The sequence below is a fragment of the Pecten maximus genome, chromosome 2, assembly GCF_902652985.1.
Source record: "Pecten maximus chromosome 2, xPecMax1.1, whole genome shotgun sequence".
In the NCBI taxonomy this organism is placed as follows: domain Eukaryota; kingdom Metazoa; phylum Mollusca; class Bivalvia; order Pectinida; family Pectinidae; genus Pecten; species Pecten maximus.
The window spans coordinates 10791825-10815265 of record NC_047016.1 but is presented as its reverse complement, the minus strand read 5'-3'; the positions used below and the strand labels follow the sequence as shown (position 1 = coordinate 10815265).

Here is a 23441-nt window from a genome sequence, read left to right as displayed (position 1 = left end):
TCATCCACTTTCCCTGGCAAGACCTATTCCACCGTCTTCCCTGACTAGACTCATTCCAAAGCATTCCCTGACAAGATTTTTTTTTCCTTCTTTCCCTGACTAGACCTATTCCATCGCCCTCCCTGAGTAGAATCATTTCACAGATGTCCATGACTAGACTCATTCAAATAGCATTCCCTGACTAGACCTATTACATCGCTTTCCTAAGCAGCTAGACTCATTCCACCACCTTCCCTTCATTCTACAGACTTCCCTGACTCGTACCGTTGTCTTAATGCAAATACGACAATTTGTACTGTTTCTACATTAACAAAGATTGCTTTGGTAATAATTAAGTATGTTAAAATGTTGATATCATAACAAAACTAAATATCATAATAGAAACTATTCATGTATAGTGCAACTGTGTACGTCATGTTGTCTGACTTACATTAAATCTAAGTCAGCAAAACACTTTGCCTGCTCATTGACAATCCTCAGTGTGCTTGTAACACTTAACTTTTTTTATGGGATTGTACTTTGTACTTGATTAACTTGATGAAACATGAAACAGTCAAAACATATCACACCTTCACATACATGACCAGGTAATTATATGCACGATTACACAATTACTAGTTGATTGTCACACTTCGTTATCTCCAATGATTATAACACAATAGGACCGGATTCTGTTTAACTGAATGATTCAGTTCTGACAGTAAAAGCACTATTCGAAATATACTATTTTGCCTCGAATGCTTGGGTTTCATAACCCGACTGGTTTCGGGAAAACCAAACTAATGGTATTGGGAATATAGTCTATTATACAGATCAAGGTATGTTGACGCTAAATTAATTTAATATATGTTGTCGTCTCATCAAACTGCATTAAAAAGATTAAGCACAAGCAACCATGTATAGTTAGTATCAATGTACAGGACACGGATCCGTTTACATTGCATTTGAATAAATTCATGCTTTTGGTGCTCATCATTGAAATGATATAACATATTTTTTTAATTTACTATACTACATTTCATTTTAAACAAATATGTGTTCATGAATAGTTACAACTACTACAATTAATAACTACAAAATATCAGTCAAATTAGGTTTTATTTTTGTTTTAAGTCACGTCTTTCAATTTTCATTAACAAATGAATGAGTATGAAGTACACATATCATGTTCGAATTAATGAAATATCCAGATACATACACCATTATAGGTAAACCGATGACAACAAATATCCTACACATACGTAGGGTAGGCACATTGCTCACTTTATGCGCGAAAACGTTTATCATATAGTTGTATGAAACATATGTTGGTATGGTTTAACATGATATAGTTGGTATGGTTTAACATGATACAGTATGACTGTCCATACATGATACACTAAGGCGTTAGCAGTGAGCTGAACCGTATGTGTCCTGAAGAAAGCCTTCGTCAAAATATGAGAATCAGGATGTATGCCATGAGTAGGCATACAGTGGTATACAAGAACGTCTCCGCGGACTCCGTCCAGGAATAGGGGCCTGTTGGTCGAGTCTGCATAGGATGCCAGGTACGATCCCATTGGGTAAGTATAGCAGGCCGGGCGCCTTCCCACTTACATGGACCCTCCAACCGAAACTGGTAAGGTGTGCAGGGGCCGAAAAAACAATTGAATGCCAGACTTGGGTCAGACATGGCGATTCGACCTGCAAAAGGACAAAAAGTGACTTATCTACTTCTAACAAATCTTAAATTCCTAAATAAGAAACGGCATACATCGAATAATGACACAATATCATTTTATCCAAATATCATTTTCAAGGAATATAATTTAGACGGGCGTCCCCTTCTACGTTTTTGCTGGTGCTTTTATTTAAACATTTGTCCCATCATATTTATCATAAATGCAAACAACCATAACTCAATATCGGTATATGAGATGATATTTGTATAAAATGCTATTGATGATATTATTACGAAATACCAAAGGACACAATCATGTGCTACATTTGATCACCGTACTGACCGACGAGACAATCTACACTTTATGATCAAGAGGATATCGACGGACACTGAAAGTTGAAAATCTACATGTTATCTTTGATACTGCCATTTCCGTGCTGTAGACCGTCTGCCATCAGCGAAAATAAATTTACGATTGATAAGTTGATAGTTAAAGCTGAAAATAATCCAAGATCAACCATTGAGTTAATTATTAAACAATTGTGGAAAGACTTTGGAAACCACAACCCACAACACTGGCTTACCCTGGTTAAAATCACGGGTCTTGGAGAGATTATGAAATGTTCACAACTTACATAAATCTGGTTTTGATCCATGAAGCTCTGCAAGCTCATCCATATATGGTACACAATCTACCTTCATTGTGTACCGATTTGATTGGACAAATCGTTTGTTCATGACGTTCCTTTTCTGATTGATGTCATTCCACATTTCACTTCTAGAGGGCAGTTGGATATCCCCCTGAAAATGTGGTAAGTGTGTGTCACTGCAAAGTAAAACGGAATGGCCGCAAGATGAAAAAGTGAAAAATTAATTAGATCAAACATCAAAACGAAGACAAAACGAAATATAAAAAAGAATGAAAATAATATGAATAGATATTATAGATATAAATTTAAAATGAAATTGAATAGTAAATGTGTAGATATAATACAATGATAACCTAATTATAAAAATGAAAGTAAGCAAGATTATATATAATATATTTTTTATAATAATATATTGTGTCTGATTTAAATTGTGATTTCAAACTATTGAATAAAATTAGGCAATGTTCTTTATATTGACAACTACCAAACAAGTACAGTTGTTACCATGATGCCGCCATTTGCTAGCAGATTAACCTGGAGAGAAGTTGAACTAAACAGTACATACAAAAATGTTGTCCAAAGGTCATTATTCAAGTTCATAAGGTCCTGTTAAGACCGATATAACGTAAAGTATGCAAATGTAAAATGGATATAACATGACGAAAGAAGAATTAAAAACTTGGACTGCATTATATAAGAAAAAAAAAGATAAACAGAGCACAATGGATATTGATTACCGCATAAGTTTCATTTACCTTTACCTATACATCGTTACGTGTTAAGATTAATCCCTAGAACGTAATAATTAAAGAATTGCAAAATGATACTTCATTTAAACTACGTTTCATGAGTTTGGAAAACGTTGATCGTTATGCATTTTATATAATGAAGAGAGATATAAAATAGTACACAATAAAAGGGTTGCATGTACCTTGAAAACTCTTGCAGACAGCCGACATTGAAGTTCAGAAATGGGAAACACTGCTCCAATTTGTTGCATAATGCCGACCAGGACCAGAGTGTTATGTTTCAGATTGGGCGGGAACAGATGTTTGTAGAGATCAACCCTATTTCCTTTCACCTCTATCAGAGAAGTGTCCAGGAAAGGGAAGTTGTATTTGTACCCGGTTGCTAGTATTACGGCATCTATGTCTTTCTCTGTTGTCCCGTCCTCAAATTCTACTCCGTTGTCAAGGAAACGTTTGATGTTGGGTTTTACGATGATAGAACCGCTGGCGATCCGATTAGGAAGATCATCATTTATTGTCGGGTGTTGAGAAAAGAAGCCGTGATCAGGTCTCAGGGAGTAAGCTTTGTGGTCGAACTGTTTGTTACTTTTCCGTATCATTCCCCACTCCAGGATGCTCTTTGGAATGCCTCTCTGAAGTACCAACAGGTACCGTCTGTAGCTCTCCATATCATTCGGAAGACCCTTATCCGTAATTCGCTTGGACACCCAACAACCACGTCTGGTACTCAAGAAGACCTATGATCATACAAAAATAGTATTGGAGGATTTACAAATTAAGGGCTAATTTAGTCTCATAACAACAACTTTGATATGATATAAGTATGTATGTTTGAAAGTAGGATTACAATTAAATGTATGTGTCGATAACACAGTTGTATATATCAATTTACATGTAAACAATAGAGCAAGTCAGTTCGATGTTCAAGCATGTGAGAACGATACGTGCACGGCCTACTCTTGTTTTTAACGACTCGGGATATTAGCGACAAGGATTTTGTCATGTTGACTAGTCTATGAAATCTATTATCATTATTTATTTTACAGAAATGGATATCGAATTATATTTCTATTATTCCTTAATTCTTATTCGGGTTGAATTACTATTGGTTACATCTTTCTGTTACTCAGTCATACCTGTTTTGATGTTTTGCAAAGATCCACGGCGGTGTCGACTCCGGAATTCCCGACGCCTACCACGATTACTTTCTTGTCTTCGTATCCGCGTGAGTCTCGGTATTCATGGGAATGCAGTATTTTTCCTTGGAAGTTTTCGATGCCAGTGAATTCGGGGGTGTATTTGTAAGTATGTTGACCAGTACAGACCATGACGGCGTCGTAGGTCTTGGTTGTTACTTCACCGCTTTGTAAATCTTCGATTGTAAGATCCCATCGCCCGGTAGTCTCAAAGTCTTTGGCCATCATCACAGACTGAACCTGGGTAAGATATACCAAATAGAGATAATGTATTCGTTGAAGAGCAAACTTGGATTGTCATCATGAAGTTCAGTTTTCAGGTTTATATCTATATTTGATAATCCCAACAATACTAAGTTCAATAACAGTTACCGTCGCCTTAGAAAATATCAAGGGTCATCTACATTGGAGAATAATGTTGTATTTCAAGCACGAAAAAATATCTCAAATTTTGCATAAACATTGTCATGTAACATACCAAAATGTTTCTTTTGACACGTAAATAATTTGCTGTAGATGCTAACAGGACTTTTTTCTATAGAGTTACTTTGTGGTAAGATGTAGCATGGAATTGTTATTTTAGTCACACAAATGATCAAAACTGAAAAATAGCCAAGCTATTATTCTCACAGGTGCCTTTAGCATAGGGTAGGAGCATTTGTACGGTTTTTACTATATGTACGTACAAACACTGGCGGCTGTGAATGATATTACACAAATATGGTATAAAGGGAGGCATTTCAATCAATAAATTTGTTCCTATGTCATACTTTTAAGACATCTGATCATAGTAAGATGTGCCTTTTTAAGACAAATTGTTCAACTGGTGAGTTTGGGGCCTTTTCAGAAATATGCATATTTAACAAAGTCAACGGTCGCAATTCTTCTTTAAAAACATACTTCTTTCCGTTCTCAGAGTTCTTTATATTGTCTAATAAGAGCATTTTTGATGTTTTAAATGACTCATTATGTGCCATATTTGACTGATATCATTGGAAACCGCCATATGCGTTTTAAGGTCAAAGTAAAAACAGTGCTTATAGAATGTATGTATTTTAAAGTCAAATCCGATCAAACTAATGCTCCTATTTTGTGTTTTAGACTCTTGTGAGCAAAACGACATGCATTTTTGTGCAATAGAAGCGATACAAATCAGCTAATTATGTCCCCCTAAAACATGCATTTTCGCATGTTTTCTTGAAAAACAGTTTATCAAATTACATGTCTTAGGAAGGCCCACGGTTTGCCATGGTACATACTGAAATTTAATAAGTTACTAGAGTGAAATTGCACCATAGTAGGAATTTTTAGGCTTGTAAAATATCACTGTGTTGACTTGATTTACTATTTGTAGATGCCCCTTAAAGACTGGTATGTCTGACCAATAAAATACGTTTTTCAAGTGGCATATACTTACTTTGGTTCGTAATCGGATGTACTTAGCGAGGTCGAACTGTTTGGCGTACAGGTGGAGGTACTTAAGTACGTAGGTGTGCTTCATATACATAGCGTAGTCCTTGGGTACGGGGAAGTCACTATAACTGAGCATCTCTTTACTGGTGTTTATAACCGTGGATTTCATAACACATGGTTGGTCTTCCTCGACCGAATCTGTATAATTCCATAGGCCACCTGCACATACATGGATATTATATATATATACGTATCATTTAATTCTAATTTTGCATTAGCTGCGAGAAAACGTGGTATAATATTTGTCTTTTTCGTTTTGTCATATGAAATAGCTCCCAAACCACTGGACTAAATAAGCAAACCACATTTAACACAGTAGATTTACATTTTCAAAAAATCAAAACCAACGACTTAGAATAACGTTCACAGTCAAGCTAGAGTTAAGTTAGTTGAACCATAACAGAGTTTTAAGGTACACATTTATCATATAAGTAGTAACCATACCAAGTTGGTTGGATTTTTCGTAACAGGTAGGTTCCAATCCCTCTTCCAAACATGACTTGATTGCTGGTAGTCCACTCGCACCTGCGCCTATAATAGCAACCTGCTTCATTCTGAAAAGACACATATGTTTTAGATGATATACTTCAATTTATTTTAACATTCTCATTCACTCATACCCAAAAACATCATCATCACCATCATCATCATCATCATCATCATCATCATCATCATCATCATACAATCTCCAAGGCAATCATATCATCATCCAACATATTTCGAATACTTCTGAGAATTTGTTCTATAAACATGAGTTAAGACCAAGCTATCCACAGTTTTTCTGATAAGCATTCACCCCTTCAGGGTTACGTCCCTGTAGAAAGACAAACCAAGATGTACATTAGAAAATACACCATGGTAAGGTAATCTTTCGCAATTAGGCCATAAAAACAATCAGTAAATGAGGCCGCATTATTAATTCAATATCATACTCTATAAAAACTTTATGTGAATTGTTCTCAAATAACAAAATATAGAGATGTTACCTCAACATATTAGTTATTAGTCAATCAAACAATTTACGATTGTTCGGGTTCTTATTCCACTGTCAATCTTATCAAAAAACACATCAAACACGTGTTGTTATTCTACTTTTCCCTTGGATCAAAGACCACACCAAACACATGTTCTTATTCTACTTTCTCTTGGAAAACATAACCTTTAACAAGTGTTCGCAATCTCCTTTTTCTGGAATAAGAACACCTCAAACATGCGTTCTAATTCTACTTTCCCTGATATCAAAGAACACATCGAACATGCGTTCTCATTCTACTTTCCATGAGATTAAAGAACGCATCCAACAAGAGTTCTCATTCTACTGTCTTTAGGACCAAATACAACATCAAACATGTCTTCTCGTCATACTTTCTCTGGAACAAGAACACGTCAAACACATGTTCTCATTCTACGTTCTTGAACACTTAAGACATGTCTTCTTATTCTACTGTCCTTGGGAGCAAAGAACCAATCATACATGTGTTTTCATTTCACTTTCTCTGGAACAAAGGACACCTCGAGCATATGTTCTCATTTTACTTTCCCTTGGATCAAAGAACACATCAAACATCAGTTTTAATTCTACTGTCTTAAAGATCGAAGACAGCGTCAAATTTACCTCTATAGTAATTAGGATCAAAGAACATATCACGCACCTGTTCTCATATGTTTGTCATTAGGATGAAAGAACACTTCAATCACGTGTTCCCATTATACTCGTGTAAAGGATCAAAGAACACATCAGACACACGTTTTCTTATTGTTTTTGGATCGAAGAACGTAACAACACGTGTTTTCCTTCTATTGGTATTAGGATTGATAAAGAATAGAAAAAATCAAACGCGAGTTCTTGTTCAAAACGTATTAGGATCGAGAACACATCAAACATGTGTTGTCATTCTATTGTTTTAAGGATCAAAGAACACATCAAACATGTCTTCTCAATCTACTGTAATTAGGATGGAGCACATTTCAAACACTAGTTCTCGTTCTGATCGTATAAGGATCAAAGAACGCAGAAAGCACGTGCTCTCATTCTACTAGTATTAGGATTAAAGTAAAAAATCAAACGCGCGGTCTCGTTCTAATAGTATTAGGATCGAGAACATGTTAAACACGTCTTTTTTATTCGACGCGTATTAGGATAAAAGAATAACTAAATTTTCATTCTAATCGTATTAGGATCAAAGAACACATTCAACACGGGTTCTCATTCTACTGTCTTGAAGATCAAAGACTTCATTTAACCATGTGTTCCCTTTCTACCCTCTTTAGAATTAGTGAATGACGGGTACATATATTACTACCTGATTGACACTACCTGGTATCTATGGAGTATTAAACCTTATAAACTGAGACATATTCAAAATGATAAAAGGGGTGGTGTAATGAGGCTATTGCATATCAAAATGTATCTTATTACTCGTAAAATATTTTTTCCAAAAGAGTATTATATCATTTTATGAAAAAATGACAATTAAGAAATACATATATATCTTGATCTGCAAAATGACATTCTGATCTATCGGAGTAATCTCCCTTCGTTTAACAACCAATTTTGTTTATTGTTTGTTTTTTTTTCTTTTGGGGAGGGGAAGTGCATGCGCTATGAAAGGATACTTGCTTCGAAATAAAATTTTAGATGGTAAACAATTAAAAAATTGAAGTAGAATTGAGTTATGGGTACAGTTGTAATACAATTTAGTGCAAATTGTGTAACATTTGGACCTTAAAACTGACAACAGTCTCCCCAAGTTTGTAATGAATTAACTAGTACCTAAATCTTCGTTCATTTATTAAATTGATTTCGACTCTTTACAAGGCACATGCATAATATAAGAATGTACGAATGATTTATAAGTTATAATGCATGCGAGAATAATGTATACAATAAACAATTAAAATAATTACTTAGTACACTGTGACATGGAGTGCATGCATACATCTAGGCCTTGTTATGGAACGCTAGCATAATAACAATAAGCCTGATCCTATATAAATGTACAATCCTGAATGAAATATAAAGCCGACTTGCGTTGAGGTATCCGGTCAGAATAAAGCATTGAATTGTACAGCTTGGCAACGACTGTGAACCGTATTGTGAATGCATTGTACAGCAGTAGTTTTTTAACAGGTCAAATTACTTGATTGAAACGAGTAGTTGTGTCATACTGACCCAATAACAACAACTGATGAGTCAGCGTAGAACAATCGAACTACTGAATTAAGAGAGACGTCTAGTTACTTGCATACAATGGCCTCCAATATGTCTGTCTATAATGCATTTTACGTTTCAGAAATTACATTTAAATTCCTGATATATCTAACAATTGACCAATTAATTATCTATTTTACCAAAATTTGTAAATTCCGAAAAAAAAAAAAAAAAGACGCCTGTTTCGGTAAATAAAACAGACAATGTCGACAGAGAAAACAAGCTATCGTCTGCAACTACACGTTAAACATCAAGCATTATGTCAAAGAAAACAATTCTCCAGGCGTGCTGTGTTAGGTTGCTATGAATATAACACATGATTTAAAGTATAAGTAGATTTGTATACCCTACCTGACACAAAGAAAGTACCGGACACGAGGAAGATGATCCGCTGTACAGATGGCCGGCAAGTGGAGTAATGACGGACAAGGAGACTATTCAGGCGTAACCGTCTGTGCGTCGAGCGTGGTACGGTTATATTCCACTCTCAGATACAAGGTCATATGCAATGAGTTTCTACAAATTTATTTCTGACATTGACCACATTTATCTAGACATATTGCACAATCGTGTACTTTGGCGTACACGATTGTTTCGTTGATCTGCATGTGAATCATTAAGTAAAGGGGTCGGATTCCAATCACAGGAAATTACCCAAAGCAGGTCACAGTGTCTGGTCCCCATGCAGTGACCTCGTGATAACACACGTGTACTCTGTGCTCTGATTATGGAGGGTTAATGGCTTTGCATCGGGGCCAAACCAGTTATATACTGGGGGAAAGGAAAAAGATGTTGAGAAGGACAATCCAACTGATTGTCAGGGAATTCTCTTAAATGATATAATATTTACATATAGGTAAACATTAAAACAAAATATGTAAGATTTAATGTTCTATACTTGTATTATTTTTTGTACAATCATGAATCATTAAATATTTGTTTTTCTCTCTTATCATATAATTGACACGGCCATAGATAAAGATAAGTTAATCCGTAATAATATCACTTAATATAACTTTAACATTTGTACTGTTTATTTATTGAAGCTGCACTGGAAAACATGGAAATGAAAACGCTGATCAGAGAATTTTCTATATATTTATTATATATGAATTAATTTTGTTAATGATTAAATGTGCCTCTCAAAGTTGAGCGATAACTGTACTATAAGGTCAAGATTGCTTTGTCCGTCTGTCGATACGTGTGCCTTAATTGGATTTTAATCTCATTCATGGTATGCATCCACACTATGGTCATGATACATGCCGTGTTCCCACAAGCACTCCATTGACCTCGACTACTGAAATAGGAAATTACAAGATTACTATTTATATTTGATATATATCGTATTAAATGAGACCACTTTGACCTCAAAACATGTGGCTACGTATACCCGGCACAAGCTTAAAAGATTACTTAATTATTTATTTCCTTTACTCATTGTTTAACGACACGTATCTAGGATTTATGATATAATCTGGACTTCTTTTTTAATTTTTTGATAAACATTGGTTGTTGATTCAGCGTTATCATTTTTCAGAGTCGGCAATCCATGAATCATTTATATCAAGTAGATAATGTCCAATATTGTATAATCACTACTTAGATATGACGTCACAGGAGCGTGTGTAATGTAAGTTACCAGGAAACAATGGCTGTCATATATTAATATTTATTACAATTCATCTGAGCAATATCAGATTAGAAAATAACAGGAAACTAAATATTATATTTACATTTCACTCGTCAGACAGAATATAACATTATTCTGTCTAATCACATTCTTGAAATACATATGATATTAACTGGATTATTATTATATCATGGTTAGATATATTATCCTCTTAGAAGTTTGATTTAATTCAAATTCTATGTATGTCACATAATAGTAATACCATAATCATATGTTCTATTACATTCATTTTACATTCTTATGAAGGCGAGTAAAATACTCTGTTAGAATTACACACACTTGACATATAGTGATAAAATACTGCTAGTTGATGTCAGCTTGACCTCCACTGGGGCATGGGGCCAAGGTTAGGACAATATCACACTCACAACATGTGTGCAGAGTACTCCAAACATGCACTGTCAGTAAGTGTTTTATGTGTTGTTAGCATAGAAATAGAATTACTTTTAAGTAAGAAGGGAAGTAGTCACCAGTTTTTCATAATAGTTATTTTTATATTTTTCAGCACATGTAGACTCAAGACCAGACTCATACTTTTATACAAAATCATTCACCATCATGTCGCAATAGACCCACACGGCATCATGCACCCAGCTGACCCTAGGACAAGGCAAACACACCCCTACACATTCAGACACCTATCTGCCACCAATGACACATATAAATACTCCTTTTTCCCACACACAATAACACAATGGAACCTCCTCCTGGTGGCAGCAGTGCAATGCACTACACTAGAGATCTTCAAGCCACATATACAAAATGCAGCCCTTGATGATCTCAAACACACACCATAAACACACCACCAAATGCTTTTATCTTATAGTTTCCACTAAAAAAGAAATTAAAAAAAACCCTCTCACTGTACCCAAATCCCTGCACCTTTTCTTTTAAGAGCATTGGCAACGCCTCCCATTAGCCGTAATCGTCATTTTTTGACGGAGGCCGAATGACAAAAGAAGAAGAAGAAGAAGATGTACATTACACAGAACATCACATCAATATATTAACACAAGTCTAACAGTGAAAACAATGAGACCATTATCATCAAAAACAACATCTTTGTTATCGTCTCTTGCACTTCCACCTATCAGAAACGGATACAGGACAACAGAAAAAAATACTCATAGGGCAATATCATGTAATTTTTTATATTCATCGGGAGAGAGAGAACACACGCAATACTGACTATGCTCATGGGAAAATACATGTTTTTAGAATGAAAGGATGAAGTGGTGAAAATTTGTACTGATAAACATACTGTGTTAGTCTGTATAATTTCTCTCTAATGTAAGATGTTAAAAATAATTTCAAGAATATAGTTTGTAAGCGTGGCAGTGTTGTTTTTTTATAATGTTTCATTAAGACATATTTTATCATTTGCACGGCGTATGTACCACGTATGTTGTAATTTTTACATACATGTCCTTGTACTCGTCCAACCGATCTGTCTTATCCACGTGCGTCTTAACTATTTACTACCCGTTTTAGGTGATGTCCTTGTCACGTGATTGCATGTTCGTAGTTGTACCTACTCATGCATTGGACAGCGAGCGATATAGACCTCTAGTATACATAAGTATTATGAAGTTTACGGCGATTTTGAAACAGTACTTGAAAAAATAGTTTTGGTTATATCTAATTGCATTTTACCTTAATTGAAAGTAAATTTTATGGAAATATATTTGTTTGAATATATAAATAATTAAAACGTCTTTAATTTGGTAAACATATTTTGGCGTGGTTCCCGTTTTTCTATTACGGAAAATGTTATTCGTATATCATTTTAAACGTCATTTGTTAAATATTATATCGAGCTTTGTTGTTTCATTTTTGAACAAAACCATAGTATGTAGGCAGAAAAAAATGGTCGCTGTGTATGTCAGAGTGATAGAGTTGACACAATTGTATGTTTATACTTATTACTCAGGTTAGGATATTTATTTGTTGTAGTCGTTGGATATTGATGAACTCTGTAATTTACCATATTAACTGGTCTATGATGTAATTTGTAAGTTTGCAATGTTAATTGTAACCGTTACGGGTAACTATTATGTAAGTCCAATACATGTTCAATGTGTAATGTAAAATCTCAATCTTTTTATCGTGTACCGTAGTTTCCTATATGTATTTGTGTTATTACATGGTCTTCTGTTGTGTTCTGATGAATAAAAGATGAAACTGAAAATTGCATCTTTGTGATGTTTTATGTATTGCAGAACCCGGCTACAATAACATACAAAATATTTTCTTGTTGAATTACATAATAAAAAGTAGAAAAACCGCCATTGACCGCTGGGACGGCTTCTGTATACTAAGTAATTAGTGTAATAATGTGAACACGTTACGAACCGAAATGTTTTAAACACACGTCTGGCCTATTAAAAGCTGTATACGATATATACCTGGTATATACTCACTGAATTACCCGCAAAGAATTGCTAACTTGCTTGATTAAAATTATACTTGTGGTCTCACGAATGAAGTTTTTTAATCTAAAAATGCACCCCGTTCGGGGCCCCGACATTAGACCACCAGGGCTCTGAAGGGGCAGCAAATTGAAAAAATGTAGCTTTTGATCCCAATGCGGGGCAGAATTACTGCTGAAAAGTTACTTCTAGAAGATTTATGTAAATATCTTTGTCAGTTTTGTTAAGTGGTTGCCACAAAAACTAACAAGTCGCAAAATGAGGTCTCTGTGACCTACTTTTCAGTTTTCTTACATTTTTGTCAATTTGTATTTCTAAACCTGACATCTAACAGAAACTTGATCATTTTTACTCCAATATTGAATTTGTATCAGCCCACACAATGAAACTTCAATTTCATACCCTGTGACCTTTGAACCCTGGAATATCTATAAGCCAACAAAACATCTAATGTTTTGGATAGCATACCATGTGCAGCTGACCTTAAAGTATCTTCCTGCAAAATATTAGCCTTATCATTGATTGGTCGCTAAAAGGTCCAAATGGGCACCCCTCCTTTAATCTCCCCTTTAATTAGATATCGCTCATTTTATAGATCATTATCTTATTTAACAAAAATTAACCAAATACACATGACATACAATATAATGAAGGAGAAAGAAAAAACAGCAAAGCCAGTCTGTGATGGATTTAGAACAAATCCTAAGGACCTTGTTTTCAATGGATACAGAGTTCGTTCTTGTATTGTCATGATAGCGTCTCTGGCACCTGTCCACTTTCCTGGGCCATGAAGTCTATATTGGTAGGGCGTACATGGTCCTACCAAGCACATCCATGCTAATTTAGGATCTGTTATAAGCAGGTTTCCTGCAAAAAAGGAAAGAAAACTGTTAACATCATTATAATTCAAACTGAGTTCTCGAAAATGTAAAGAAATACTCTCATCGATTCTATGAATGTTCTTTCACCATGCTTGGGAAAATAAAAGTGATGGAATCATATGTAAATGCGGATAATGCAATCGAAGAACAGTTTACGGACTCTGCTGACGGGCGTAAATGTTAATCACAAATCCAAAATATATCCGATAAACTCTTTACACATATATAGGATCTTAAATGAGTTTTTTAATCATGAGATGATTTAATTCTAGAAGATTCTTGACAAGTAAATATTAAAATATATACAATATTTTATCAAATCCTACCACATGCGTTAATCAACTTGAAGATATTGTTTATTACATAACTCAGAAAATATATCTTGCTTAACGCTGAACATGATTGGATATATATAGTCGAAAAGCATTCCCTGGATATTTTTTTCTGTGAGTAGGTTTTGCAACAACTACACATTAATGATAATGTAGATTGAAGATTATCGGATAGAGAACCCCACCTAAACAAAATCCAGATATTCAGAGACAGACTCTTTCTGGGAAAGCAAATCATGATATTATAATGGTTTACGAGAGGTCGATATCCTATCTAACTACTGCCGAAAGGGTAGTAGAAATTCCTTATTTATCATGTAAAAATACCTAATAATTCATTTTACAGAGATTTATCTTCAACCAAAGCAATAAAATAAATTAAACTTTTCCTAACTAATGTGTCACATATGGCAGTTTTATTTTCCAGCTGTTATTATTACTGATTAGTGAGAACTGGATTACGTACGTATACCAGGTTTACAGCCAGTAAGCGTAGCAAGTTCGTCCATATATGGGATCCAATCCACCTGTATCGTGTGTCGTATGGATTTCACATAAGTCTTCCTCATTTCATCCTCTCTCCGCCGGATGTCATCCCACATATCGTTACTTGGGGGCAATTTCACATCACCCTGGCGAAGGACGAATAACTATTCAATACTAACACGTATACGTAATTACACGGGTCTTAACTCAATTAACGATAAGTATAATGACATATATATATATGTAAACTATCTATGCTCTTAATGTAGACTACTTACTGGATTCCAGCGACACGAAAACAATAACAATATTAGGTACAATACAACAAAAACAATATAACCTTAATTGCCGTTAACATGTCTTTTCAGTATAATGTATGCATATTACTAGTCAATGTCCCAATTATAATGTAAATTGCAGTAGATAAAGTATAGGCTTAAGAGATTTAGAAAACGCTGGTCCCCGGGATTTAATCTATAGAATATCATAATTTGCCTGTTTTATATACCTGAACGAAATACAGATATGAGAAAAACATAAACCCTCAGATTTTAAAACCAAAGTTTTTTTTCAACCTTATTTGCACTAAATTCTCATGACCGTTACCAGATGAGAATAGGATGAGTTACATTTATTTTCACCAATTCAGACATTTCCATCAGTTGCGGGTTATGAGTATGAGCTGTAAATACGAGATATATTTAGATATCATCTCAAACCCTTTATTTTTACATGGTTCGTAGTTGTGAACTAAACGGGAACGTATTTCGTTGCGCATATAACAAGATCTATAAAACTGCGCCAAAGATGAAATTTGTGAGGATGATTAGATTTCTGATGGAAAAACATTTTTTGGGGGTTAGTGAAAAGGTCTTCAGAACAACTAACAGAGTATGATATAAGTTATATGACAAACCAATATGATATTTAAGAGTTTGACGCTTCGATAACTACACTGTCACCTTCACCAGACTTATGACCAATATAAAGCGTACTAGCACTGTATTATGTAGTGTCCGAAATGGTAAAAGAGTCGATCTACTCTGAAGGTTGTTTCGTCTTGGACACTACATAAGACAGCGCTTTTATAGGCCATATCGATCGGATATACGCTGCATAATCTAAAATCACATAGGACTCTTCAAAATCAGTCCTCTACCTCGGTCGATACTTATAACCAGCAGGACAGCTTACAACTAAGCTGATTTGAATGATTTCCATTTCCCTATTATATTGTTATTTTTCCATTTCTTGATACTGATATCCCTGCTTCAATTAAATACGGTATTTGCATGTCGCATTTGATTCGATATTCAAGGGCGTGTTTCCATTTTCATATTTTCCGTGACAAAATTATTTATAAAAGGTCTCGAAAGACTCGGGTGATGAAGACCATAGGAAGACGTTATGTTCTATATAATGATCTCATTTGGAAATTATTCTATTTCTTTGTGCTATATGAAGTCCGATGTTGATGTGCCTAGTAGTTTCTTTGTCACGATCCTTATTCTCATTTTGAGACTTGTTTGGTGGACTTATTTAACCTGAACGTCTTACTCAAGTTTGATTATCGACATATTCCGCTCTTATTTAATGATGCTGTTGTGACCCGATTGGCTGATTGCTTTTCGCACAATATCTTTTGACAGAATGCTCAGATTTTGATTACCTAAGTCCCTATAGTTAGCTCAAGTTTGTTTATCACAACATGCAATGATTCTAAATGCTATGTCATGTGTTTCATATTGCCTACTTAAATTTCATGTAATATAAAAGTTGCATGGGCGAGGGATCTTGACGACTATGTCCTTGTTATCCTGAACTTGTTTAAGAGTCTCCGTGTAAATGCATACTTTTGTGAATATAACAAGCAAACTATTACAATGTATTTCATAGTCGTTATTTTCATATACTAATAATATTGTATTACCACAATGTCCATTTAAAGTAATGTCTGGCTAAAAAGGAGAGCAAACCCACCTTGATCACCCGTGTGGCGAGGCGACACTGTAGCTCTGATACAGGCATCAATGCTCCAAGAGGTTGTACACATCCTATCAAGCATAAAGTCTGTTTCTTCAGGTTGGGCAGGAACATGTTTTTGTACAGTTCTACATGGTTGTGTTGGACATTCAGTACAGATTTATCAATAAAAGGAAATCCAATGACATATCCCGTGGCTAGAACTACCAAATCAATGTTCTCTTCCTTTGTTCCATCTGTAAATTCCACCCCTGTGACCGTAAAACGTTTGATATCCGCTTTAATGATCACAGAGCCGCTCGATAAACGATTTGGGAGGTCATCGTTGACCATGGGATGTTGGGCGAAGAATGAATGTTTGGGCTGTAATGCGTAAGTAGAATGATCAAATCTTGAGTTAAGGAAATGCCTTGCCAGTGGTTCCTTGATTCGTAATGGACAGAGACTATTTGCCCATACAACTAACCTGGAATGTGTAAAGTCTATAGGTAGTCCATTGCGTCCGACACGATGGAGAACCCACGACCCTCGTCTTGTGCTGAGGTATGCCTGTCATATAGAAATTAACATTGCTAGGATGAGCAGTTTGATCGTAATGCAATACTTGTTTCATGAATTAATTGTAGTATATTCCAATCACTTTTGAAAATTTAAACTCAATATCCATATCACCTTTATGTATTGATAATTTCATCCTGTCCTGTTCATTATAATGAATTTTGACAGTCTTGTTACTACATAGATTCAGGTGTTTGAAATGCTATATATGTTTAGATTTAGCAATGCCATTTAAAACCCAAACACATAATATCTAAACAATTAAAGCATGCACATGTACCTATCAATCTATTAATTATGTATATGGCTTTTTCATCTAAGCAAGGATAAAACATCTCAATAAATTTTATTAATATAAAAACCCTAACGTTAGTGTGTGACCTTTTATTATTGCATCAACGTATACAAAATAAAGGTTTTTAATATTAAAGCTGAACAATATTCATGTTGAATGTTGAAACATACAGTATTCATGTACAGTACTAATATACATGTTTAAAGAGTCTTTTCTGTTCGGTGTTTTGTTTTGTTTTTTAACTTAAGCTATTTATCAATCCCATCCGCGTCACAATAAGTACTATACCAATAGGTTAAAGGTTAAAATTACGTTTATTTGATTACACTTGTGATACACTCTGCTAAATCATTGATAATATAAATTGTAGATCCAGACCTGCTGTTATCAGTATATATATCTATAAATCTAGGACGGGTTAACCAAGTGATTAACAGAGGCTAGTTACTCAACCCTTGAATGTTTAAGGCAAACGAAGTGATTAAATGGAATTCGAACAGAAGTTGATAAGCCCATTACGATATATACCTTTTTAGAAGCTGAAATCAAAAGCATTTTGAAATTGTTAACAATAAACATTCCATAATGAAAAACAGAGATCATTGCCTATTAAACTAAACGTTCACAAAGTAGATTACATGTACACATGTACTGAATCGACCCATATTCGCGCATGACTATGCGTTATAAATAATTTGCAATATTTACGCTAAACCAGGAAATTTAGTGGAAAGGATGAGTTTTTAAATAATTTATCTCAAGTAGACATTATTTTACTTTTGACTGCAATATAATGATGCAGACAAATCTTTGTGAGACACAGCCTGTTCGGTATTTTGGTACACCCTACCTCACCTAGGCTGAGTCAAAATATGTATCTCAACATTAGTGATTTGTTACAAAATGCAAATGCTTGAATTGTGTAGTATTTATAATTTAGTTAGAAGACCAGGCATCGCGCTGTACCTGTGACGTCACACGACTCAGCTCCACGGCAATGTCACCGCCAGAGTTACCAATGCCGACGACCACGACCCGTTTGTTTTCGTATTGGATAGAGGTTTTGTATTCCTGGGAATGGATAACCTCGCCCATGAAGTCAGCCATCCCGCTGAAGTCCGGGATATGAGGGGATGCATGGTGCCCCGTACAAACAAGTAAAGCATCATAAACATTCTGGACTTTTTCTCCCGTGTTCTTGTCATTAACTGTAATCATCCACTGGCCGGACTCATTGAAATCATCAGCTTGCTTCACGTTGAGAACCTTTGCGAAATATAGATATATCGTGGTTAGTTAGCACAATGACGGCTTGACTTCTCTAAATCATTCATCATAACAAAAGTTCATTAATTTTCATGTTTGTCAATTTGACATTTCAGATTAAGAGTTTTATTTAATGGAGCTATTTCACCATCCGTTAGAGATGTAACGTTTGTTTAAGTCTGACTTTGATCTACCTGATTTTGCCGACATTCCTCTTGATTTTTACGTTTGTTGTCCCTATCTTCACTGTCGATTACAAGAGGGGCGAAGCATCTTCAAGATGCGATTTTGTATTCATTAAAATTACGCGTATACTATATCTATAATTCAATTAATATTTAAATGGGTTATCAACATGTATGTCTTGTTTATAATTCGTTAATAAATATCTGTTTCATATGCTTTTATTAGTTCGGATTTGTATGGCACCACTACATGGTACATAATGTGATACCTCTGTGCTGAATCTGATGTATCGACGTAAGTGATGAGCATCGGCATACATCTCCAGGTACCTCTGGACATAGGTGTTATGCATGAATATTGGGAACGCCTGAGGTATGGGGAAGTCACTGAAACACATGGTTTCCTTGGACGTATTGATGACTGTAGATTTCATCACACTTGCCTGTCCCTCCCGAACCTCGCTGTGGTAGTTCCACAGACCTCCTTTTGTGAATAAAGCACACGATATTGCAATACTAATTAGCTATACCCTGGTAACTTACAACTACAAATGAATCAAAACCTGTCAGCATATCAAAGTTTTTCAACTTTGTCATTCTAATTGAATTTAGGCTAGTAAGCATAAACATTTCAAAAGACATGAATTTCAACCTTGGGTTTTTGCGTAGCACATATAGATGCATGTATAAAAGTCGCCACTTTTTTCAATACATTGCATACTATATCTCAGTTACGTGGCTATCCTGCCCTACATACAGTATATAAACAATCAAACAATCGTAACGTTGACCTTCTCTATGATGAAAGATGATGCCCAGATAGGACCGTGACCTTCATTTTATTAACCGGATATATGTGGTTAGCCGCAAAAGGACTGATAACTGGACAGCAAATATTGGAGCTTAAATCACACAAGAGTTTTCGTTCCAAAGCAATGTCTACCGGTATGTAGAATCGGGATTTTTCTTTATGACTCTTCAATGATGAGCGTTTCACGATGCTATCATCAACACTCAAAGTTATCCTAAAACAGATTGTATGCGACCATTTTCTTCGTGTTGCTTCAGCAAATTACTTCATAGTGACTTTTGATAAAAATCAAAATAACACAATGATCATTCTGATGACGGCTACAGTTTAAAATAAGTTGGTGTTTCACTTAATTAGCTGGATTAAATACGAGCAAAATTAATATGTATCACTCGGATATATGCGGATGCTATGTTACCTATGTCATCCGTCCTCTCGAAACATGTGGGTACCAGTCCCTCGTCTAGACAACACTTTATGGCAGTAAGGCCACTGGCCCCTGCTCCTATCACGGCTACCTGTACCATATCCTGTGTTCAACGAACAAAACATTTTGTAGAAATACATTTCATCCTTTATCTTGTAATTTACTCATTCCATTCAGGAATTTGATAATCCCTTAAATGATATTTGATTAAAATACTGGTTATAATTACCATTACGCCTATCTACTAAACCGTGTTTGTGATACACAATGTCACGCCCTTTGGGTACGATCACTATAGTAGTTATATCAAATCGGTGAACTTTATACCTCCGTTATCCTATTAGCCAGTAAGTACTTACCTGTCCACCAGTTGTCCACCAAATCTCGCGCCGAGGCCGGTATAATGATGTGATGTAGGTGTCAAGTCATGTGATAGGCTGATAACGTCTAAACAAAGACATTTTATCAGAAGTGGAACTATTCTTAGACCATTGAAGATAATAAGTTTTACAATAGCGTAAGTGTTTACATAGGGATGGAGAGCCCTGACGATTGACCGTATTGTAGAAATTGTTAGTGAGGCGGAATATCTCCCCAAGTAGACAATGAAAAAGATACCATGTCTAACAGAAGCCTAGAAAAAAAGCGGTATACATTATCGCCTATCTCTCTCCGCCAACACAGTGGGTGGTATGTTCTTATACTTAAACAAGACCACCACCGTCTTTAGAGTATGTTCCCCAAATAGCCCTAACTTAGCCTGGTAATGCTAGGCAAGTCATGACACATGACCCAAACCAACAATTATATTTCGCCGGCCCCGTTTTGTCAGTATGTCCAAAATTCACTGAAATTTCTATGTTTTTCTTTAAAAAAAACAACGTAACTATCATCAACGTTTATAAATTGATAGTATGCTAGAATCCTGGACACACTAGAGACATACTGTTAAAGAGGCTTGCCCGCAGAGAGATCAGAAAAATTGGCTAATAGAAAAAGATTTTTTACACATGACAGATTGTTGGAATTGTTGATATTTTCATTTTATTTTCCTTATAAAACGCTAAAAAGTGATATGAAAACCTCATTTTAAATATTATTTAGTTAATCGCAACCCGCAATAAGTCCCCGCTATAAAGTGGAGTCTAATTTGATTGACACATCAAAGAAACAAGCACGTGCACAGTGCCGCACAGTGATAACTTCAAAGGCAGCGGCGATTTACAAAGAAGATTTGCCGTTATATTCCATACATTTCCCTCTCAGGTTGAGTTTTAAAACGTCTTTTAAATACATATTCTGTAATTGTTTTCAAGAAATAAAGTCGGAAAACCTCTAATTTTGTCACATAGAAACGTGTACTGAAGTTTATTTAGTGATCGGAGATGTGCCGTTTACCGGTCCGTCTGCGGGTAAGCCTCTTTAAATATTGATCATTGCAAAAAAAAATAGTCGGTTATATACAGATAACATTTCCATTGAAGTGAGGATATATTACACAAAGTTCATTTGTAAGCCAAACGACACACAAGATATTGACACCTTTCAACATACAATGAAAGTTCGATATAGAAGAGCCAAAAAGAATTATACTGACCATACTGTTGTTTTGTCCTCATAGGACTCATCACTGATGTAAATGACCAAAAGTGTTGATAGCTAGGACTCGTCAGTGATGTAAATGGCCAAAAGTGTTAATAGCTAGGACTCGTCAGTGATGTAAATGGCCAAAAGTGTTGATATCTAGGACTCGTCAGTGATGTAAATGGCCAAACGTGTTGATACCTAGGACTCGACAATGATGAAAAGGGCCAAAAGTGTTGACAGCAAGGAAGCGGCTGAGAAAACTATAATAGGTCGAAAGAAGTGACAAATCTAGATGGGGAGGCGCAATGGCCCCGATTCTGTCCTGTGAAATACTCGTTCAAAGCCGCATCACTTCTAAATGTTAACCATATATCACTGCGCCGAAAAACGGCTTGGATTTTAAACAATAAGAAATTATGCAATTGTGAATAAGTTGACGATATCTACAAACGTATATGAAATAGAAAATAAAGCCAAATTTGTGCACAACCATTTATGTATTTGCTATTAATAACGACACGAGGGACTATATTATTCCTTCTGTAAGTTTGAGCTGTTCCGGTATTTGAACTTGATGACGTCAGTGATAGGGAAAGCGGCAAGTTTAAACGCGTCATATCCTACACTAAATAAGAAAAACCTTAATGTAACTATTAGCATTGAACTGTTATCAAATGGTAGTATAAAGTCGATATGAATACAATTTGAGTGACATATAAATATTTCATGTCGCCCTAACATATATTTATCTGTCACCCAAATTGTATTCATATCGACTGTATACTACCATTTGGTAACAGTTCAAAGCTTAAATATATACTTTCTGTTGTTTGTAATTTTGTTTTTGATTCGTCAGATCATGCTAATATGAATAGATATCAATGGATTGTATGTTTAGTATTGTTTTTCATGTTTTTCAAATGACGGAAATTACGGAATGATCAATTCTTTATTCAGATATTGTATTGGCCATATACTATTTATTATGATGTTTACTTGTATATATCAACAGAATTGACATTATATGTAAGAAACCATTAAAATACATAGAAATGCATTAGTTGATACCTATTCGCATGTACCAAACATAACTGATTTACCATAAACAGCAACATCTGCAGTATTTAGTTGTTTAACGAGTCTCTAACTTCTACGAGGTTAAAGTTAGTATATGTCACCCAATATCTCAGCGATAAAACATGGATTTAACTTCCTCATCTGCATCGCGTGACAGCATAGAACTCGTTTACGACCACAAGTTGCCGTTTAGGTTTCTCTTAAAGTATAAGTCCAATTTTGACCAAACTTGGTATATACCTAGATCACATATAAAACTGGTCGCTCAACAAAGTTTTTATTTACGGAAAATCAGACCGCTTTTATTGTCCAGGACCGAGTTTCACTAAAGGTCGTTAACTTTATTTTGTTTTATTTTTTTTTTAATATTGATGCGTCTTTTGTACAGTCCGTTGAAATTACAGGTTGTAGAGTATGTCGTAGAGTGTTGAGTGAGTTTAGTCCCTGAGATTTATCGTAACCTATTTGACAGGTTGTAGAGTTTGTCGGATG

General features: G+C 35.2%; 2 protein-coding genes across 2 annotated transcripts; both read right to left on the bottom strand.

Annotated features, from left to right (window-relative positions):
* Positions 1–1079: 1079 nt before the first annotated feature.
* On the bottom strand, positions 1080–9515 carry LOC117317333 (dimethylaniline monooxygenase [N-oxide-forming] 5-like). Its single transcript, XM_033872135.1, has 7 exons — positions 9291–9515; positions 6173–6282; positions 5673–5887; positions 4196–4495; positions 3242–3796; positions 2296–2461; positions 1080–1683 (listed from the first exon to the last, which is right to left on the bottom strand). The coding sequence occupies exons 2-7, from the start codon at positions 6279–6281 to the stop codon at positions 1430–1432; spliced, it is 1599 nt and encodes a 532-aa protein (XP_033728026.1). The 5' UTR covers position 6282; positions 9291–9515; the 3' UTR covers positions 1080–1429.
* Positions 9516–11875: 2360 nt separating this feature from the next.
* LOC117317324 (dimethylaniline monooxygenase [N-oxide-forming] 5-like) lies at positions 11876–20398 on the bottom strand. The gene is made up of 6 exons (XM_033872125.1): positions 20277–20398; positions 19317–19531; positions 18563–18862; positions 16741–17292; positions 14741–14906; positions 11876–13928 (listed from the first exon to the last, which is right to left on the bottom strand). Exons 1-6 carry the CDS (start codon positions 20383–20385, stop codon positions 13666–13668), a joined length of 1605 nt encoding a protein of 534 aa, XP_033728016.1. The 5' UTR covers positions 20386–20398; the 3' UTR covers positions 11876–13665.
* Between the last annotated feature and the right edge of the window lie 3043 nt (positions 20399–23441).